Genomic DNA, 20,580 nt, shown 5'->3' on the forward strand with positions numbered 1-20,580 from the left:
TTGACGAAAGAGCCCAAAACATACATTGGAGAAAAGACAGCCACTTTAACAAATTGTGCCGGGAACCTTCCACCCACATGTAGAAGACTGAAACTAGATCCCTGTCTTTCACCCTATAATAATATCAATTCAAAATTAACAAAGTCCTTAATGTAAGAACTGACACTTTGAAACTACTATAGGAAACAGGGGAAACTCTGGAAGATATAGACATTGGCAATGACTTCCTGAATAGAACCCCCTAGTGCAGCAATTAAGAGTAAGGATAGAAAAATGGGACTGCATCAAACTAAAAAGCTTCTGTACAGCAAAGAAAACAGTCACTAGACTTAAGAGACTACCTACAGGATAGAAAAAAATCTTTGCCAATTATTCATCTGATAAGAGATTAATAATCAGAATCTATAGGGAGCTCAAAAAACTAAACTCCCAAAGAATCAACAACCAGTTGAAGAAATGTGCGCACATGAACCAAATAAACAATTTTCAAAGAAAAAGTAAAAATGGCCAACATTTTGTAGACTTTTAAGAACCTCTCTTATCACTTACCAATTAAAAATAATGGTTGATGAAAGATGTTTTTTATTTTACTGTAAGTTTTTTTTTAAAGCAGCAATCTTATGAAAACAGGTTTATTTAGATTCCATCAGTTAAGTATTATCTACAAACCATCATATGTTATAACAGGACAAACTAGGCTCCATATTAGTGACTAAGAGACAAGGTCAGCATTCAAGTAACTTCTAAATCATCACAGAAATACAAAAAATATATTTGGTGTAATCCTGAGCACTTAAGTCTGTTTTCTGTTAGAAATATGTAGAAATTGGAGCTTTATAAATAATGCTATGCGATAATTATTTAAATAACAGGCAATTAATCAGCATTTCTTGCCCTTGTTCCCAGTAAGCCAAGGCTTAATGAAGTATGCTTGCTGGATAGACACATAAAAAATGGCTGAGGAAATGAGGGGGTAGGAGTGATGCCAATTCACTATTTCTAGGAAAAAAAGATAAAACATTCTCAGAGGTATGCTGCATAAATTGGACTCATTTGGAGAACTCTATTATTATAGTTCAAAAACACAGGCTTTGGAATCAGAACAGAGTTTAAATCCTGGCTCTGGCACTTAACTACATGGTAGACATTCTTTTTAAGCTGTATTTTCTTCATCTTAAAATGGAAATAACACTTTACTGATGTAGATTAGGGACTACAAAATCAAATGTAGCATCTTGTACATAGTAAGAATTTAATAAATATTAGCTCTCATTATTACTACTATCACCTTTCTCTGGACCTCTGTTCTTTACCTTGTTTTATTAGGTAAATAAACTCATACAAGGATTGACAGGCTTACGTAAAAATGCAGATAGTAGATTTTAGTTTACTCATTTTGAGGGGTAGAGGCTAGAGGAAGAATTATTGGTTGAGTCTGGTGGGAGCAGGAAGGTCACCACTTTGGACATAACTCAAGAAATTCTGTGGCTTCCTATGCTTTAATGTTCACTTCTGCTTCTCTGACTAATCACGTAAGTTAGCTTTATACAAGGACTTTTTTCTAGCTGGTGTTCAACAGATTTTGCTGTCACACCTGCCTGAATTTACTTGCTATTTTCTTTTATATTTTGAAATGGAAATAATATCCAGTCCTAAAAATTTTATTTATAGTTGTGTATATTCATTTAGAACATATACAGAAAAAGTTAAAATTTAGCAATAAAAAAAATTATAAAATTATAGATCCTAATATAAAATTTGTATTTCTTCAAATTGAGAAATCATGCTCTATATCTCATTTACAATGTATTTATTAAAAGATAACTGGTTTACTTATGCATTAAATTATGTACACACTGAATTAGATATACTTTGAAATAATACAGAAGGTTTAAGCACTCTGGGCATGAAAAATACTGTTTTTTTTTTTGAGACAGGGTTTTGCTGTGTGGCCCAGCTGGCCTTGAACTCTCTATGTAGCCCAGGTTGGCACTGAATTTGTGATCTTTTAGCTCTTGAGTGCTGAGATTACAGGTGTGTGCCCCCACGTACAGCTGGAAAATTCTTCTTCTTCTTTTTCTTGCATTGCTGGGGAATTGAACTCTGGGTCTTGTGCTTGCCCTGAATCACCTGATCCGTGTCTTTAGTTTAAAGCTGGAAAATTCTTAATAATTAACATTATAGAAATTGCCTAACAACGTGGGTGAACCTCAGAACTATAATGCTCAGTGAAAGAAGCCAGACACAAAAGAATAATATATGTGATTTCACTTGTATATAATATATGTGATTTCACTTGTATATAATGCCCCAAAAAGGAAATCTATGGGGATAGAAAGTAGATTCATTGTTGCCTGGAAGTGGACGTGAATATAAATGGGTATGGGAAGTCGTGGTGGGTTGACAGAAATGTTATAAAATTAGATGGTAGTGATTGCTGTAGCATTCTTACAGAGGGCAGGATGTGCCCTACCCTGAGTTACTCCATTTTGTATAGAGTAGCAGCTTTATTTATCAGTGCAAGTAGCTAACTGACAGATGGTGGGCACACAGAACTTACTGAGAATAATAATCAGTATCTGCAATCACAAGGCACAAAATGATAACTTATTACCACCTATGAATGTACTGATTTAAATGTGTTTAAACATACTTATTGGAAAATATCAAAGACGTCAGGCATGTGGACTTGTCAAAAACACTAGACCAATGAGTGATGCCACCCTATCACTTAAAACATATTAAAGGAGGTATATCTAAGATTGTGGTATTGCACATCAACCTGTCACCTTGTCATGGACTACCCAGTGTACACATCATGATCTCTGCCTTCGGGTTCAAGTGATGAACATCTGTTTATCTTTATACTTCAACTTCAAACTTCGTCAATTGTGCTTTCAGCACAGTGACACTGCAGAATGACACTGCTCATTTTGAAAGTGTTGTTTATCCTTTGGCTTTGAAAGTCTTGCCATTGGTTTATAACCTGATAAATGACCACCTGTAGTGAACATGAGCAACTGAAGTGACTATTTTACATCTATATTGACTCTTTATTTTGACTACTTGTATTCTTGTGGCCTCTTTACTTTTTTTCAATTCTGTTTTAAGTGTGATTTGAATGTTATAGATATTAGTATTTAGGACTACATAGAATAAAGAACCACCTGTGACTGCCAAGTGAAATCAGAAATACATGGTGAAGTAAAGCTGATGAAACTGATGGAGCTTGTGGATCTATTAAAAAAATTCCAACACTGTGAAAAGACAAACTTGTTGGTTTATGTTAATGACATGGCTTATTCACAATTCTGCAAATATACAAAATCACTGACATGTACACTTAACATGGGTGAATTTTATGGTAGATAAATTATACCTCAATAAACCTATTAATAAATATTTGAATGTCTGGATATGAGAAAAGAAGTTTTTATATGCTCAGTAAAGTTAGAATTTTGAAGAGTAAGCTATTTCTGTGGAGACTAGTCCTCTGAATAATGCCCTTATTCTGAAGTAGTACTTACTTTAATCAATCAATAACACATTTTCAAAGTGCCATGTGCATGTGGGAGACCTTTGGAAGTTTGGGGATCTTTACTTTTTAGGTGCTTGTTTTCTTTTAAATTAAATTAGTTTTTTTTCATTTATTCATATATACATACAATGTTTGGGTCAATTTCTCCCCTCTACCCCCTGTCCCCTCCCTTTTCCCTCTACCCCTTCCCTCTCCCTCACTAGCCCCTCGCTTCCAGGCAGAAACTGTTCTGCCCTTATCTCTAATAGGTGCTTGGTTTTTAAGGTAAAGAGCATATTTATTTTTCCTCCCAGGGTAAACATAAACAATAGCGGAAGAATGTGTTAGCTCTCCGTGGAATCATTTTGAGTAGCAATAACTAAAAGATGTGCCTCAAAAAAAGTAACAGGAGGAATTTGTGACATTTTGATAAATTCCGAGAAACTCTTTAGGTTATCTGTGTTATTAAGAACTACAACAAGGTGATCTACATACATGAGTCACTGAGGAGAAGGCATTAACTGTTGGTTTATGGTGAAGGTACCCATGGTCTTCATTATTGCTCACTGCTATTGTTTGGAAGGAATAATACAAGTGTATCTTGTTTTGGTTTAATTTCATTCTATTGGGTATATTTTACTCCACAATTTTTTTTGTTCTAAAAAGTAGCATTTAGAAAAGAATTTCTGCTTTAGATGCAATATATATGCTGGCATTTAATTTAAGAATTTTTTTGTCATAAAAAGAACCCAAGGAAACATGAGTAATCTTAAGTTATTCATTAACTTTGAGATGATCTTCAACTGTCAACAGCTGATTAATAGATATTTAATATGTTTCTTGAGGGTAAGAACCATTAGTTACTCATCTGTGACTATGCATCACATCTAATAAATGTTGGCTGAATTGAAAATGAAAAAGCCATATAACAATAAGCTTAATATAAATGTGACTACATTACTTTTCATAGTGAAAGTAATCTTAACTGTCTAAACTGTTTATACTATTAAGGTACATCCAAGAAAGGCTTCTTAAGAGTTAAACTAGCATGAACTACATGTAAATTATTGAAACTAGACGAAAGTGAGAAGGAACTGTAAATGTTCAATCTAGGGGGGAAAAACCCCCTAAATGTGTGGTGGCTGTTGTATTCGTAATTCCTAAGACCTAAGACAGGTAATGTTATAAGTGGAAAATCTTGGCTTTTACAGTGAATAAAGTTCTAAAAAGATAAACATCACATTTGTCTGGCACAATGAAGTACTCTGCTCTTATGAAAACAAGTACATATATACGTTCTTTTCATTAAAAAGAAAAAATATATATAGTTATTAAAAATAATTAGGTATATGTGCTATTATGGAAGGATCACCAAGACATACTATGTGAAAAAGGCAAAGAGAGAAAATGGTATGAATGATTTTATTCCTTTCCTTAAAAGAAAAAAAAAAGTCTGTATATGCTAGAAATAATGTATCACTCTTTCCTCTGCCTCAAGGAAACCAACCGTTTGGGGGAAATGGGGTAGAGTTAGGCAAGTAAACATTTATTTCAAATTTCTTATCTTTCTATGGTATCTGAATTTTTAAATATGTATTACTTTTATTAAAAAAAATGTCCATTTGGCATTCTGGCACTCTGGACCAGTTTCATTTTAAAACTAGCTTGCTACATTAGTAAGACTATTAAGTTCATAGGGGCCATATCAGTATTTTATTAGTTTTGCTGCCCATGATGTTGCCTGGGAGAGTAACTCTGTATGTTGAGATGCTTAATAAACTTTCGCTAAAAAAATTATTATTTATTAAAAATATTTTTAAAATATTAAAAAATAACAAGCAGGGCTAGAAGAATAGAGAGCCCGCTTAGCAAGTGTGAGTCCCTGAGTTTAAACTTCAGTACTGACAAATATATATATATATATTTTTTAAAGAAACAAGCAGCTGAGTCCATTCCCTAAGGCACTGCTGAGCAAGACCCAGGACTTTACAATGGCTGGAAAATATGAGAGTGACTCATCTTCAATATTCCTAATGCAATTTTCCTCTACTTCTTGAATTAAGAAATCTGCTATGTACCAGAGATAATTTCCTATAAGACAGACTTAGAAATTATCCAAGAATCAATGTGATCTACCCTTCCTAACCCTCTATATTAATTATCAATGAAGTAAAGCTTTCCTCCAAATCTGTCCCCCTTTGTCCTACATTATGAAACTGGAAATGAGCCTTACAAACATTTTGCCAGCAGGTAAAATGTTATACTTTGTCAATGAAAGGTGATGCAGGGATACTGCAATAGGAAATGATTTCTCTTTCTGGTTCTGGTATGTGTTTTCCTTTTTTGTTCTTGTGTGTAGGACACCTAGAAGTGCTCCCTATCTATAGACTTTCAGTAGTACTCCAGCTGATGGTTTCATGGGGCACCCTAGATGCTCCAGTGGTACCCTAGTGGGTGGCTTCCCAGTTGGTCTTGCCAGCACTCCAGCAGGCAGTTTCCTGCTTGTCAGTCCTGAGCTGTGGCACCTCAGTGAACTCCTATGCCATCAGTGGCCACAGCAAGACCTTTCCAAGATCTGAATCAGTTTACATCTGAGGAGGGGCCTTTTTCCAAGTTATTCCTGTCTTGAGTACTTTGAGCCCTGAAGGTAGCAGCTGCTCCCTGTCTTCATTCCTTCATTTTTTAGAATTCTTTTTACCTCTTAGTAGTTAACTATTACTACTTAATTCCATATTATAAAGCCTCCCTGTTCAAATTATTAGTATAATTTCTGGCTCATTTGGACTGTGATGATTTAACCCCTCAACCAAACCAAACCAACCACACCCTTAAAAAAAAACCAAAACAAGACACAAACAAAGAATCAAGTCCAGAAACCCACCCCTACAGCACAAGTTTGACAATGAAGAGAAACAGCATGGCATTTTGCCAAACTTGTTAACTTACTGTGTACATGGCTAACCAATGAGTCAGCCTGTTGCTACAGGTTTATTATTTCCTATTGCACATTTCAGAAGGATGTATTAGATGCATTGTTCAGAGTATGGCTATCTAATTCCTTACAGGAAAAGCAACAAAAGACAATTTGCTAGATTTGTTTGCCATAAGAGCTAATATATTTATGACAAAGGCAGAATCTAAAAAATCACTTTGAACAGTCTAGAATATTCTCAGAAAGCTCACAGAAGTTGTTAATGACATTATAACTCTAATGTCTGCCACCACTGACATTCTTTCATTTGCTTATTCAATAAATATTTACTGTGCAGCACCGAGATATAGCAGCAAAGAAGAAAGATAATATCCCAGCTTTATGGAATTTGCTTTCTGTGGTAGGGGGGAATATATGTAGACAAATCAATATGTAACATAATTTCAGGTGTTATAAATAAAATAAAGCAGGGTGGAATGAGTGTAGGTGCTTTATTAGGAGATGACTTAGTGTTTAATACTAAATTTCCTACACTTAGCATGCAACAAATGTTATACTAAATATAGTTACATGTACATCTTCAGTATATCGAGAGGACAGGATTCAAGCAATTCCATGAGAAATCAAACTGAATACATGAATATAAATCATAACAAACTTATATAGACACCAATGAAACTTACCCTATAGAAAGCACTGGTGAGAGGGAGTAATGCTGCAGCAATGTTATATTCTTCTAAACTTGAACAGTCCTTAAGCAAAACAAACACAGTGAACATTACTTGGATATTTACCAGAAATCACAAATATATGCAAGTGCAACTCAAAATCTGAGATACACTGTTTATTGTCCTGCAAGGTTTTTATTCTTATTCCAAATTGTCAGTAAGGCATAGTTAGTTTGGGAAAAACTATTGTCTCTGAAGAACATTCTTTTGGAAATGAGGTAAAAACACATTTGGGGAAAAATATATTTTGAGATAAGGTTATGCTATATAGCTGAGGCTGGCCTTTTGATTTTCCTGCCTTAGCCTCCCGAATCCTGAAATTCCAAGTGTGCACCACCACACCTGGTTGTGTATCAGACAAATAATTTTTAAGTGAAAAAGCATTTTTAGAGATAAAAAAGAAGCATACAAAATGGTAAATAGCTCAATTTTTGAGAAATATATAATTTTAAATGTATATAAATTTAAAAATAGCCTCAAAATATACAAAGCAAAATTAACAGACACAAAAAGATATATTCACAATGGTACTGAAAATTTTACCATCTCTCTTTCAGTAACTGATAGGCCAAATAGATAGGAAATTCAGTAATCTTACAGAAGTTTTAAAGAAATATTTCAAAAGACAGAGCTACTGGATAACTATCTATTTATAAATAAAACTGTATGCAGAATATGCTTGATTTAATGGACACTACAATACTTCCCCCAACTATATGCACAAATTTAGAAAAATACTGACTGCATCCCAGACCATAAACTAAGTATCAATAAATGTCAAAGGATTACTACGATAGAGATTCAGTTGTCACAATGCAGTTGGGTTAGAAAATACTTAAAACTGTGTGTGGTACAATACTCAAAATGTTATTATGACTAAGTTTAGGAAATGTTTAGCATATCACAGAGTATGGTAATTATCTACTTCCTTGTCTGTCTCATTAGACTATATAAAAATTTGACAGTATTTATTTATTTGATTGGAGATGAGGGTACTGTTATGGTGCCCAAGCTGGCCTCAAACTTCTGGGCTCAAGTGTTCTTCCTGCCTCATCCTCTAGAGTACCTGGGGCTATAGATATGTATCACTGTGCCTGGCTTGACAGTAGTTTTACTGCAGTGAGTAAAAAGCAGTATCAATATTTATGGCAAGCTGCTGAATGAGTATCCTTCCAGAATGTCACAAAGTCAAAAGATTGTAGAAATGATATTTCTAGAATAACTTGAAATTAAATAGAATGATACTACTATGAATAACAAAATTCACTCATTAAACAAATGTTTCTTGAGTACCTACTATGTGCCAGGCATGTTGTAGCTAATGAAGCTAGGAAACTATCCCAAGAAGAAAAATAAAGATTGGGGGCAGAGGGGAGAAATGACCCAAACAATATATGCACATGTGAATAAGTGAGTAATAAAAAAAAGGAAAAAAGAAAAATAAATAACAAACAAGAATACATTTTAAAGGGCTGAGATAAAGGCTAAATGGACACATCCTTAAATATGAGGGACAACCATGTTCTTTCATGATGTCTTTGCGAGTACCTTTGTTGGAATCTAGTTACTTGTATAAATCTCAAGTTGGACCGAGTGATCTTTGGCTTTAAATTAAAAAAACACAAGTTTTAGATATAAAAAGAATGACTATTAGAACTACTTGAGTAATGTCTCTCCCTTAGGCACATGTGTTAGATACAGGAGGAGAAAGGGGGAAAAGAAATATGAATCAATGAGAACTCCCTTCAGAGAATGATAAAAATCAACTGAAAGGTGACTTTGGTGCTTGTCTAGCATGAAAAAAAGAAAGGAAGAAAGAAAAGAAAGAGGGAAGGAAAGAAGACAAGGCAGTTATTACTTCAGAGTTATGTTTCGGTTTTTATTTTAAAATATAATTAGGTCACGCAGGAAAACAACAAACAAACAAAAAAAACCACACACATCTTTTCCCTACATGGTATCATTGATGGTCCCCAACATCTCCACAGATTTTATAAAACAATCCCAGAACACAGCAAAAAGTGTGAATCTCTTTTCCCCTGACTTAAGTCTTTACCCCTTAAAATACTGTTACGTGCAAGCATGTCGTCTGTGTCTAGCACATCTGAATTTCCTTAACAGAAATGCCTTGCATGTTTCTGAAGACTGTCATGAGGCCCAAGGCAATAAAGTTCAGCAGACATGAGCTGTAATCTTCTCCCAAGGAAATGGTTGGGATGCCAAGATGCTTTCTGACTTTGATTTCACATCAGGGCTTCATTTGTAATGATGCTGTCCAAACTTTAAATGACAACAGCTGTGATACGAAGCCCAACTACTCATTTATAATTTCCCACAAATTAAAAAATTAAACAAGGGGGATTTCAATCCATGAGCAATTAGCAGGGACTAGGCAATCATAAAACATTTAGACTAGAAAGAGCTATTTATTATCTTCAAAATGTTTACACATTATAGTGCCTGTCTAAAACCTGTGCACCAGTCAAATGCTGATTGCAAAATATAAATATGAAATTCTTTGTAAATCACGTTAGAGACATTCTAAGCTAATTAGGCTGAAAGACGGAAAAATTCTAAAACACAAGACTACAACTATTGACATAGCAATTGCATTCCAGAATAGTGCAGTTATCTGTTGGGGAATCAGTCTGTAAATACACAAACTGGAGTCCCCTGTGCTTTGGCTACATAATAGCATTGTAGTTACAAACATACCAGGCAATTTATAAACTTGCAAGAATCTGAATACTTATGCATGTTTTATTCTGAACTGTTACATAATTTACCTTTATTTTTATTACTGCAATTAAGAGTGAGCCCTGCAATCTCAATTTTGCATTATCCTCAATTACTTCCCAAATTTAACCTACATTCTTTTGAACTGTCATGGCCAACTTTTCTATTTCATAGAACCTTGGAATCGCTCACAAATGCTCCATTTAAACAACACAGGAAAAATGAGATTGAAAGGTACAATGTGCTACAGAACTGGCTGTCCTTTAGAGTTTAGATTATACATGGCTCAAAAAAAAGTTCTGAATTATTCAAAACACTGGAAACATTTACATCTTCTACATAGTGACAAAAATTTAAAAGAAAATTATCTCCTTATATCATATTATTCTCCTGTTCAAAATTCTTAGCTTTGTTCTTTGGCAGTACTGGGGTTTGAACTCAGGTTTTCATGAAGTTTGCTAGGCAGGCTTGAGCCACACCTCCAGTCATTTTTGCTTTGGTTGTTTTGAGATAGGTTCACACTTTTTGGACCATGATCCTCCTATATTACACTTCTCACTGTAACTGACATGATAGGCGTATGCCACCATACCCACCTTTTTCTGCTGAGATGAGGTCTCCTGAACTTTTTTCCCCTCAGACTGGCATACAACTATGATCCTCCCAATCTCAGCCTCCTGTATAGCTGGAATGACAAGCGTGACCTTTGCATCCAGCTACTGGTTGAAATGGGGGTTTCGTGAACTTTTTGCCCAGGCTAGCCTCATATTGCAATCCTCTCCATGTTAGTGTCCTAAGTAGCTAAGATTACAGGCATGAAGCACTGCCCCTGGCTTAAAAATCTTAGCTGTGTTCTGCCCATTACAACATAATGACCAAACTCTTCTGCCAGGCTTGTAAATCTTTCATGGTGGCCCAAGTATGGCTCTACCTTAACACCCATGTGTTATAAGAAACTGCCAAAATGTTTTCTAGACTGGCTGTACCATTTTAAGAGTTGGAATATCCTTTTTAATCCTTGCCAGAACTTAGTATTGTCAATGTTTTTAATTTTAGCTATTTTAATAGGTGTGTAGTGGTATCTCTTCAAGGTTTAATTTGTATTTTCCTAATGGCCAAAAATATGAAGCATATTTTCATGTGATTATTTACCATCTATGTATCATCTAGGATGCAGTGTCTATTTAATTCTTTTATCCGTTTTAAACAAATCAAGTACCTTGTTTTATTATTAAATTATAAGAATTCTTTACATATTTTAGGAAATAAGCCTTTTATCAGATCTTTTGCCAATATTTTCTCTGCATGCGGTTCATACTTTCATTTTTAACAGTATGCTCTGTACTGAAAACTTTAAAAAATTTTGATGAAGTCTGATTTATTTTCTTCTTGATTTGAAATCTCTGTCCCAAGATCACAAAGATTTCCTCCTATGTTTTCTTATAGGATATGTGCTTACCTTTAGTTGTACAATTTGGGTTAATTTTTATAAATAGTTTGAGGTAACAGATGAGTTTCATTTTCTTTCATGTGGATATCCTTTTGTTTCAACACCACTGACTGAAAAGATACCATTTTCCCACTGAATTACCACAATACCTTTGTCAAAAATCAATTATCTCAGCATATATAGGTCTATTTCTTGTCTCCCTGTTTTGATTTATTTATTTATCCATTTATTCATTCATTCATTCTTATATCAAAACCATAATTATTTGATTATTACAGCTTCAACATAAGTTTTGAAATCAGTCTTCCAATCTTATTTTTCAAAATAACTTCAGCTATTCTAGATCCCTCACATTTCCATAGAAAATCTGGAATAAATTTATCAATTTCTATAAAAAAGCTAGCTAAGATTTTGATAGGAATTACACTGAATACATACCAATTTGGGAAGAACTGACATTGTACAGTTTTGACTCTTCCGACATACAAACATGATGTGATATAGCTTTTGTCTCTTTTTCTCAGCAATATTATATAGTACTGTATAGATCTTGTTTATAAATCTATCTCAGCTTTTCATATTTATTGGTTCTATTGTAAAATTTCTAAAAATTGTTAAGTGTTACTGGTATATAGAAATACAACTGGTTTTAAATTGTGACCTTGTTCTTTGTAACCTCACTAAACTCACTTACTAGTTCTAGTAGCTTTTTCTGTGTACATGTGGATTTCCTAGAATTATTTACATTCATATCATCATATGTACATGAATATGTTTTTACTTTTTTTCCAATCTTTATTCACTTTATTTTTTTGTAATGACTTATTGCACTGGTTACAAATTCCATTACAATGGTGCTTAGAAATAGTGAGAGAAGATATCCTTACTTTTCCTCTGAACGTTATAGGTATAGCAGTCAGCCTTCTTCTATTAAATATTAGCTGTCCAAAGCTTGTATGTTTCATTCATCAGATTGAGACAACTCCTTTCTAATTCTACTGTACTAACTTTATCATGAATGTGATATAAATTTTTTATACATTTTTTTACACTTACTGAGATGGTCATATACTTTTTCTTTCTTGGTCTGCTAATATGGCGACTTTCAATTGCTAAACCAAACTTGCAGTCCTGAGATAAACTGCATTTTTTCTTAAATGTCTGGTATAATTCACCAGCATCATATTCATTTTTAAAATATTCACCAGTCATAGTTTCATTTACTTGATCTGCTAAAATTACTTGGGACAATAAATATAACTAATTTTTATTTTATAAGATATACAGATCAATTTATGAACTTATTTCAAAATCTTATCTCAAAATCAATTGTTAACAATCTGAAAGACTGATTTTGATCACCAAAAGAAAATACTATTTCTAATTCCTAGAATCTTCTAGAACATACTAAAATATCCTGATCTTTTGTAAAGACATCAATTATGTTCTTAAATAGCTTGCAAATAGTACCAGTGGAAGTATTTCTGGAACTAGAGTCCAAATACACTGTTGCTTTGACACGTGCTAGCAACCTGAATTAACATTTCTACACAGTCCATACACGTACAGAAGTACTGACCTTACACATGTGCAACAAATCACGGAGAGCAAGGCATCCTTCCATAGCTACTTCTCAACATATAGATGACTGGGTTTCTGAAAAAGTAGCTTCCTACCATATTTAGTTTTTTTTAACTATTCACTTACATTGATAAAATTTTTACAGTCATCTAAATATCAGCATTTTCATGGAATTTTTGCCAGTATTGTGACAGAAACTTATTAAGTTGGGGTATAACTGCATTGGATTTAAAAAAAATTTTGTTTAGAGTGATCCCTGTGACAAATCAAAGTCCGTGTTATTACAGTATATATTCCAGATTGGAGAGACACTGGATAGAAACTTGCTTCTCTATTTTTATTTTCACTGTTGCATCTATTTAACCTGCCCTGTTTTATCTCCAGACATTCATATCTTCCTTTTATTTTAATTTTCTGTCCAAATGTAATTTCTTAATGATTGCCAGTCTCTTGTCTTTTACTTTGTTATTAAAATGATATACTGCATATCTTCTCTAATAAGTCATATGCCCTTTTGAGATCAAGGATTGTATCATACATAATAGATGTTCAATGAGTATTACTAAACAAAAGAATGATTACTCAGAAAAGTAAAGTTGTCCCATAAAATACAGTAAAACAGTAAATAAAATATTAGTCTAGTGATACCTTTTTTTGTGAAGTCACTTCTTCAATGCAAAATACTTTCAGGCTAAGGGACTCACTTTAACCTTACCACTTAATTTGAAGGGCTCTGCTTTCTGTTCGGTTTTATATTCTCCCTCTACTCTGTTCTTTTTTCCTTTTGAATTCTGAAGGAAGGCAATAAAATCTGACTTAAAATATAAGATACTTTGAGGCCTTTGTGATAGTAACACTCAATCTTACTGAGAGGTTAAGATGTAAACACTATTCTTTTCAGAATGTGTTCTTTTTCAGAAGTTATCAAGAATTATATCTCAGAATCTTCATTATTGGCATAATGTCTTCATATAGGATTTCCCATTAAAAATATTGACATTCCTGACAGAAATGGCATGGCAGATTAATAAACAATAATAGTGATTTTAATAAATGGTGCTGAGACTACTAGGCACACATATGGAAAGAAAAATGAAGTTGGGTTCCTAACTCAAAATACATACAAAAACCAGTCCAGGTAGATTAAAGAAAAATGATAATATAAAAGAATGTGTCCATAATTAGGTTAAGGGAACAGTTCTTAAGATAGAAAAAAGCATAGCCATAAAGAAAAAAATTTAAACATTCAGTAATACTAAAATTCATAAATTTCATTAAAAATTACCATAAAGAATTAAAAGGCAAGTTATAATAGAAGAAAACATTTGCAAATCATATAACACTAAGGACAAATATCCAGAATATATAAGGAACTTCTATAAAACATTGGGAATGAAAGAAATCAGAAAATGCTGGATAAAAATGTACACAGGAATTTCTTAAAACAGAAAACCAAAATGCCAATAAACCTATGAAAAATTGTTCAGTCTTAGCGGTATATGCAAATTATAATCACAGAGACAGCATTATACTGCTATAAGATTGGGAAAATAAAAATGATTGAGATTTAGTAAAGATACAACTACATCTAATCAATCATAAAGATATATATAACCTCAAAAGGATGTGAAGGATAGTAACAGGACAGCAACCCTATAAATCCTAAGAAAACTATGTGCAAGTTCTAAGCTTCTTTTTTTGGGGGGGAGGCAGAACTGGGGTTTGAACTCAGGGCCTTTACCTTGAGCCACTCCACCAGCCCTTTTTTGTGATGGATTTTTTTCGAGACAGGGTCTCACAGAACTATTTGCCCTAGCTGGCTTTGAACCGCAAGCCTCCTGATCTCTGCCTCCTGAGTAGCTAGGATTACAGGTGTGAGCCACAGGTTCCCGGCATAAACTTATTTCTTATGACAACATAAAACAGGACTGTGACTGAAGACTAACACCATCTCATTTGGCTCTGGCCTTCTATAGCTCCTCATTGTCACTTTCACTGGCAAAGGTCATCTCCAAATGATCTCTTAACTTAACCTTCCAAGTAGATTGTAGTTAGACATTGAATTCAACCACTGTACCATTTAAAAAAATTAAATATATGCTCTTTTTGCCTTCTTTTTTCAAACTTCCTTTTAAAAAACTCACAAACTTCCATTTTAGTATAAAAGATCTATGGATAGGTGTTGGTGGTTCATGACAGTAATCCTAGCTACTTGGGAGGCTGAGATCATGGGAATTGTGGTTTGAGGCCAGCCCAGGCAAACAGTTCGGGAGACCTCTGTCTCCAAAATAACCGGAGAGAAATGGACTGGAGGTGTGGCTCAAGTGGTAGAGCACCTGCTTTGCAAGTGGAAAGCCATGAGTTTGAACCCCAGTCCCACCAAAAAATAAAAAACAAAAGATCTAGGAATCATAGGTAAGCAAAATGTAGGAAGCAAAATACCTGAATACTGCTACCTTTGAACAACCAATGAAACATTATAAACAACCCATGAGCCACTATATCCATCGCAGAAATCTGTCATTTTTAAACTGATTTCTTCCTTGGACTTCATGGCCCTGCTTCCTAGATCTTGACTTACATTTGTGACCCTTTTGTCTCAATTTCTTTTATAGGATTTTATGATTCTGCCCAGCCCCTACATGTTACCATTTCTTACTTTTTCCTTCATCTCTGTATCTCTTCTCTATGATGTTGACTTTCTTGGGCTGCTCAACCATTTCTATGGCATAAACTTCCTGAAATCTGCATCTCCAGCCTAGATCACCCACCTCAGCTCTGGCTGACCTAATACCTTCAATTTGAAGTTCTGTGAAAACTTAGAACACCCCTAACTACATTTTCTTCACTCCTGCCTCTGACTCCCCTCCCCAAGCCTGCTCCTCTTCCATACTCTCTTGGTAGAAGCCTTTTCCACGTCACACTCTCACATTCAAACAGGTTTCAAGGTGATACTTCCAAAGTGTCTGTCCTCCATCTTTGCATCTAACACATGTCTTGGGCTGAACTAGTACACTGTAGTAGGTAGGGCATTTATTTAGCAGCTCTATGATCACTCCCGTCTTGAAGATTAATCAGGTGCTGTGACTTTGTCTTCATCACATCTGCTGTCCATCCCTCTGCTTAATACTTACTCCCTGTGTTTGAATTTTCACAGTGGCCTCTGGGAGATACTGCTGTAGGCATCCGACCACTTCTCCCCATCCTCCTAATTTCAGCTTTCGCATATCTACTAAATCAATTACCACTCATCCATTTTCTGTCTTCCACAACTTCATTTTACCTGTTTTCTTTTCCTTGTGAATTTATGTCTTTTTAAAACAATTTATCCACTACCATTTTTAGAAGAATTGAAGTAAATGTGTAGAGGTAAATGATTAGAAGCCCAGAGTCACATCATTTTTGAGTTTATAATTTTTGGAAATTTTTCTATGCTACTATTAGAATACTTAAATATTTTTTTCTTTCATACCCACTAACTCCAGGTCTTTCCACAAAGACTTGAAACAGCCTCTCCTCCTTTCTCTTGAAAAAACTTAAAAGGCCAGGTGCAGTGGCTCCTGCCTGTAATTCTAATTACTTAGGAGGCAAAGATTAGGAAGACTGAAGTTTGAGGCTAACTTGGACAAAAAGCAAGATTATCATCTCAACAAACAAGCTGAGCATGGTGATTCATGCCTGTAGTCCCAGCCACCCAGGAGGCATAGAAGAATTGCAGTCTGAGGTCAGCAGGCAAAAATGAGAGACCCTATCTAAAAAATAACCTAAATTAAAAAGGATAGAGGAATGGCTCAAGTGGTAGAATACTTGACTAGCAAGCAAGGATCTGAGTTCAAACTCCACTACTTAAAAATAAACAAATAAAAAAAGGCTTATTAGTTTTTTGATCCAATATAGTCAGTCTGAATAAAAAAAAAACCATTTAGTAGGTAGTTTATATTGCGAGACTGTAACAACCATGTATAATGCATTAGACTCAACAATGTGCAAGTAATAGTGACCATAACCTTGGACCTTAAGTCTTAGGTAGAAACTTGGTCCAATTTTTTTTGTAACACTTTCAAAATAATTGGCACAATAGTGTATCAAATTCTCTGTCTTAATGTTTAAAAGAACCATGTATACTTCTTCCACTAAATTTCTCTCCCTCTCTTCTCCTTTCCTCATCTCCCTTTCCTTGCCCCCATCTTCATCTCTGTCTCTGTCTCTCTTTCACACACACACACACACACACACACACACACACACACACACACACTTTGGGGTGGGGTGACAGACAGAACTGGGAGAGAGGAAGAATTTAGGGGAAACCAAGGTTTGGACAGAGGATGGGGAGGGATGTATGGAAAGAGGCAAGGGCCATACTTCCTGATACAGAGAAGTTCACAAGACCTAATCTGGATAGCTGAGGCACCACTGTGAGAAGAACACATCATTAAACAGCATGGTGTACCTTAATACACCTGTATTAAACCTAATTTGTCAGAACATACACATGAAGAAATTTTATAATCAGGTTGCAGGTGATTAGATTCTTCTTTACTTGAGTGATAAAGTATTCTATTTCTTCAACGTATGAGAATAGACATTATCTACAAGTTCTTTATGATTTTTATCCTAAGATTTTAGTGTAGGGTGCAAAAATATTCCCTCAAAGGGAAGATTAACTGCAGAAGGAGGCCAATTTTCTAGAACAAAAGTGACTGGCTAGTACTTTGTTCTAGCTGTGACTTTGTGCCTTGTACTTTATTTCACAATACTCAGCTCTGAGCACAGCGGTACTGTAGCCAGGGAGAAGAGAATATGCCTCTCTGATGCCTGGGTATTCTGCCATGGCTTCACTCTGCTCCTACCCTAACCTTCCTCCTCATTACATATTGTCCCACTTCCTTCTTTCCTTCCTCAGCTTACTTCTCTTCTATTTTTAGCCTATTTGCTGACAGAAGTTCTGAAAGTATGGTTTTTGGATGATATTGCATCAGTATGATTTGAGAACTTGTTAAATATGAAAATTATCACGGTCTACTCCAAATCTACTGAATTGGAAACTCAGTAATCTGTGTTTTAACAGCCTTTTTGGTCATTCTATGAATATTAAACGTTGAGAATTATGGCCTATATTGTACTTATACTATGTTTTCTAATATGATCTTAAAACATTCGAAAAAAATAGGATTATATCTGATTTGATTTTAGATTCCTGAAAAATGTGTGAATTACTATGCGTTTCTCAAATTACTTTATATTTGCCTAAAGTATCTTGTCCCAAATTCTTAAGACTAAAATTAAAGTGTTTCAAAGAAATAAGCTTGTATTACTTAGTTTATACTTAAACATATACTGTTTTTCATGCAGTATGTATAAGCCCAGTGTCTATAAAGTGAAAACTCACATATGGTCCCTACTATTGGAGTTAGTCTATCTTCAAGGGACTTGTAAGCTGGTGGAACTAACAGAGGCAAGTCCAGAGACAGGTAATGCAGATCAGTATGTTCAACATGCCATACTAGAAGTAGAGAAAGGTGTCATAGGAGCATAGAAGAGGGAGTGCTGGCAATCAGAAAAATCGTGACGAACAAGGGGCATTTGAGCTAGACTGGAATGGAAGAGGAACAGACTCTCTGGACTCACTTCTTCCTCTCATTTTCCCTTTTATATGCCATTAGCTAATGGGTGATATTTTACATATAGTTTTAGTTGTAGTGTTTAAAAAACAAAAAGGTTAAACATGACAATCTTTATACCTGAACAATCCATTCAAAAGCACAATATTATTTTAAGCCATGATTATAATGTCTGTCAGTTTTGCTTACATATTTTATATTAGAAATGAAGTCCACTGATTTTCATTTCAAGAAAAGCATTGTTTTGCCTCATCAAAGGTTCTAAAACTAAGATAGTTTGCCTATTTATGTGAATTGATTTTTTTCTTTAAATAGATCTTTATTATGGCATTGACTTTTATGGTTGGAAAAATGTCCCTTGAATGCTCACGTGTTAAAGGCTTGGTTGCCAGCTGATGGGCTGTTGAGAGGTGACTAGATCATGAGGGTTCTAACGTCATCAGTGGATTAATTAATTCATAGCTGAATGGACTATTAGGAGGTGGGGCTTAATTGGAGGAAGGAGGCCACCAGAAGTGTATATTGTCCCCAGCCCCTTCCTTTCAGTCTTTCTGCTTCCTGGCTGCCATGAAGTAAACAGCTTTTCCCCACCACACCCTTCTTTACCATGGCCCCGAAACAGTGAAGACAGCTGACCGCGGACTGAAACCTCTAAAACTGTGAGCCAAAATAAATCTTTCCTCTTCTTAAGATAACTCCTCAAGTATTTTGTCACAGCAACACAAAATGACTAACAAAAAGGACAAACACTATTATTGTTTAGAGACTATCTGTATAATATATTGATTTGAACATCATTAAGACATATATTCTTATTCCTAGTATGTTACTACCTGGTGCTGTAATGAGCAAATCCCTTAACAACTCTGTGGATCTTACTTTCTTCATCTAAAGTTTGGACTTGATGATCTTTATTTTTATTTCTTATTTGTCTAAACCTTTTTGAAATTGCATTTCTGAATTCAACTGGCTCAATTAAAAGATCATTAAGAAACAGAATGCCTTTTTTTGTGGCTCTCCGGACAGATATCCTCTGCTAATACTCTGGCTCCAAGGGTGGAGTCCAGAAGCCAGTCTCATGAAGTTTATAGAACACAATGTTAGGCTCAATATGTGCGCATGACAGACCACATTAAGAAAGAGTGTCCTTAAAATACATTACTTCATTTCTAAAGAGATGTGTCTCAAGAGGCCATAGCAATGGTCAAAACCTTGGCTGAACAACTTTTTGATGCATTATTGATAGAAAAGTCATTCCTCAAACTACAAAATCTGCTTCCAAACACACCCTAATTAACAATAATGAAAGATGTTAAGGCCAGAGCTAAATTCCACAATGGAGAGTGTAAGCAATTTAAATTCAATGGAAAAATTCTGGGCTACTGTGGGATAAAATTGAGGAGGAAATGAAACTCTCTAAAAATATGGATAGAATATTTTAGTGTATAATGGTGACTGTTTACTATGGTTGTATAATTTTGAATCTGTCACAAGTTGTTTAAGTAACTTTAAAAAATGAGAAGTTGTATAAAGAGGGATATGTTTTCTTGACTCTAAACACATTGTGGATCTTTACCATCTTCTAGCCAGTTTCCTTCTGGTACATGGAAATCATGCTGAGAAATGCAGGAGGAGGAATGAGGAGGATTAATGAGGAATGTACCATCTTTGCTTTTCTCCTCCCTTTTAAAAGTGGATCTCTAATGCCTGGCTCTCAAAACATCAACCAAATAGGGCAATGAGATCCAAGCTAAGTAGATTTCACTAAAGTGTGAAGTGTGAGGCAGACAGAATTATAGACCAGAAGGATTTTAGCTTGGGTTGAGGTTCATGCTGGTTCCATTAATTAAAAAGCAATTTTTGCCAAATCTCTACAACGGATTTGATTTTCTCAATTGTTCTCCATAACACCTAACTCTAACCCCCTCTAAACATCCACAGTCTTCTATCATCAAGTTAAAGGAATAGAGGCAGAGAGAAGCATGAAAAGTGTCTTGGGTTGAATTTTGATC

The 20,580-nt window shown here is 34.7% G+C and overlaps 1 protein-coding gene across 11 annotated transcripts in view; it reads right to left on the reverse strand.

Moving 5' to 3' along the window:
- The window catches only part of Sbf2 (SET binding factor 2), a 406,422-nt gene that overhangs the window by 105,995 nt on the left and 279,847 nt on the right, over window positions 1–20,580 (reverse strand). For 10 of the 11 annotated variants that reach the window (XM_074041194.1, XM_074041166.1, XM_074041157.1 and 7 more), the window contains one exon: window positions 7,133–7,201. The exons of the other annotated variant lie outside the window; for it this stretch is intronic. In XM_074041194.1, the coding sequence (XP_073897295.1) occupies window positions 7,133–7,201 (69 nt within the window). The remainder of the gene's footprint in view (window positions 1–7,132; window positions 7,202–20,580) is intronic. 11 annotated transcript variants of the gene reach the window in all.

This window comes from Castor canadensis, chromosome 1, assembly GCF_047511655.1.
Source record: "Castor canadensis chromosome 1, mCasCan1.hap1v2, whole genome shotgun sequence".
Taxonomy (NCBI): domain Eukaryota; kingdom Metazoa; phylum Chordata; class Mammalia; order Rodentia; family Castoridae; genus Castor; species Castor canadensis.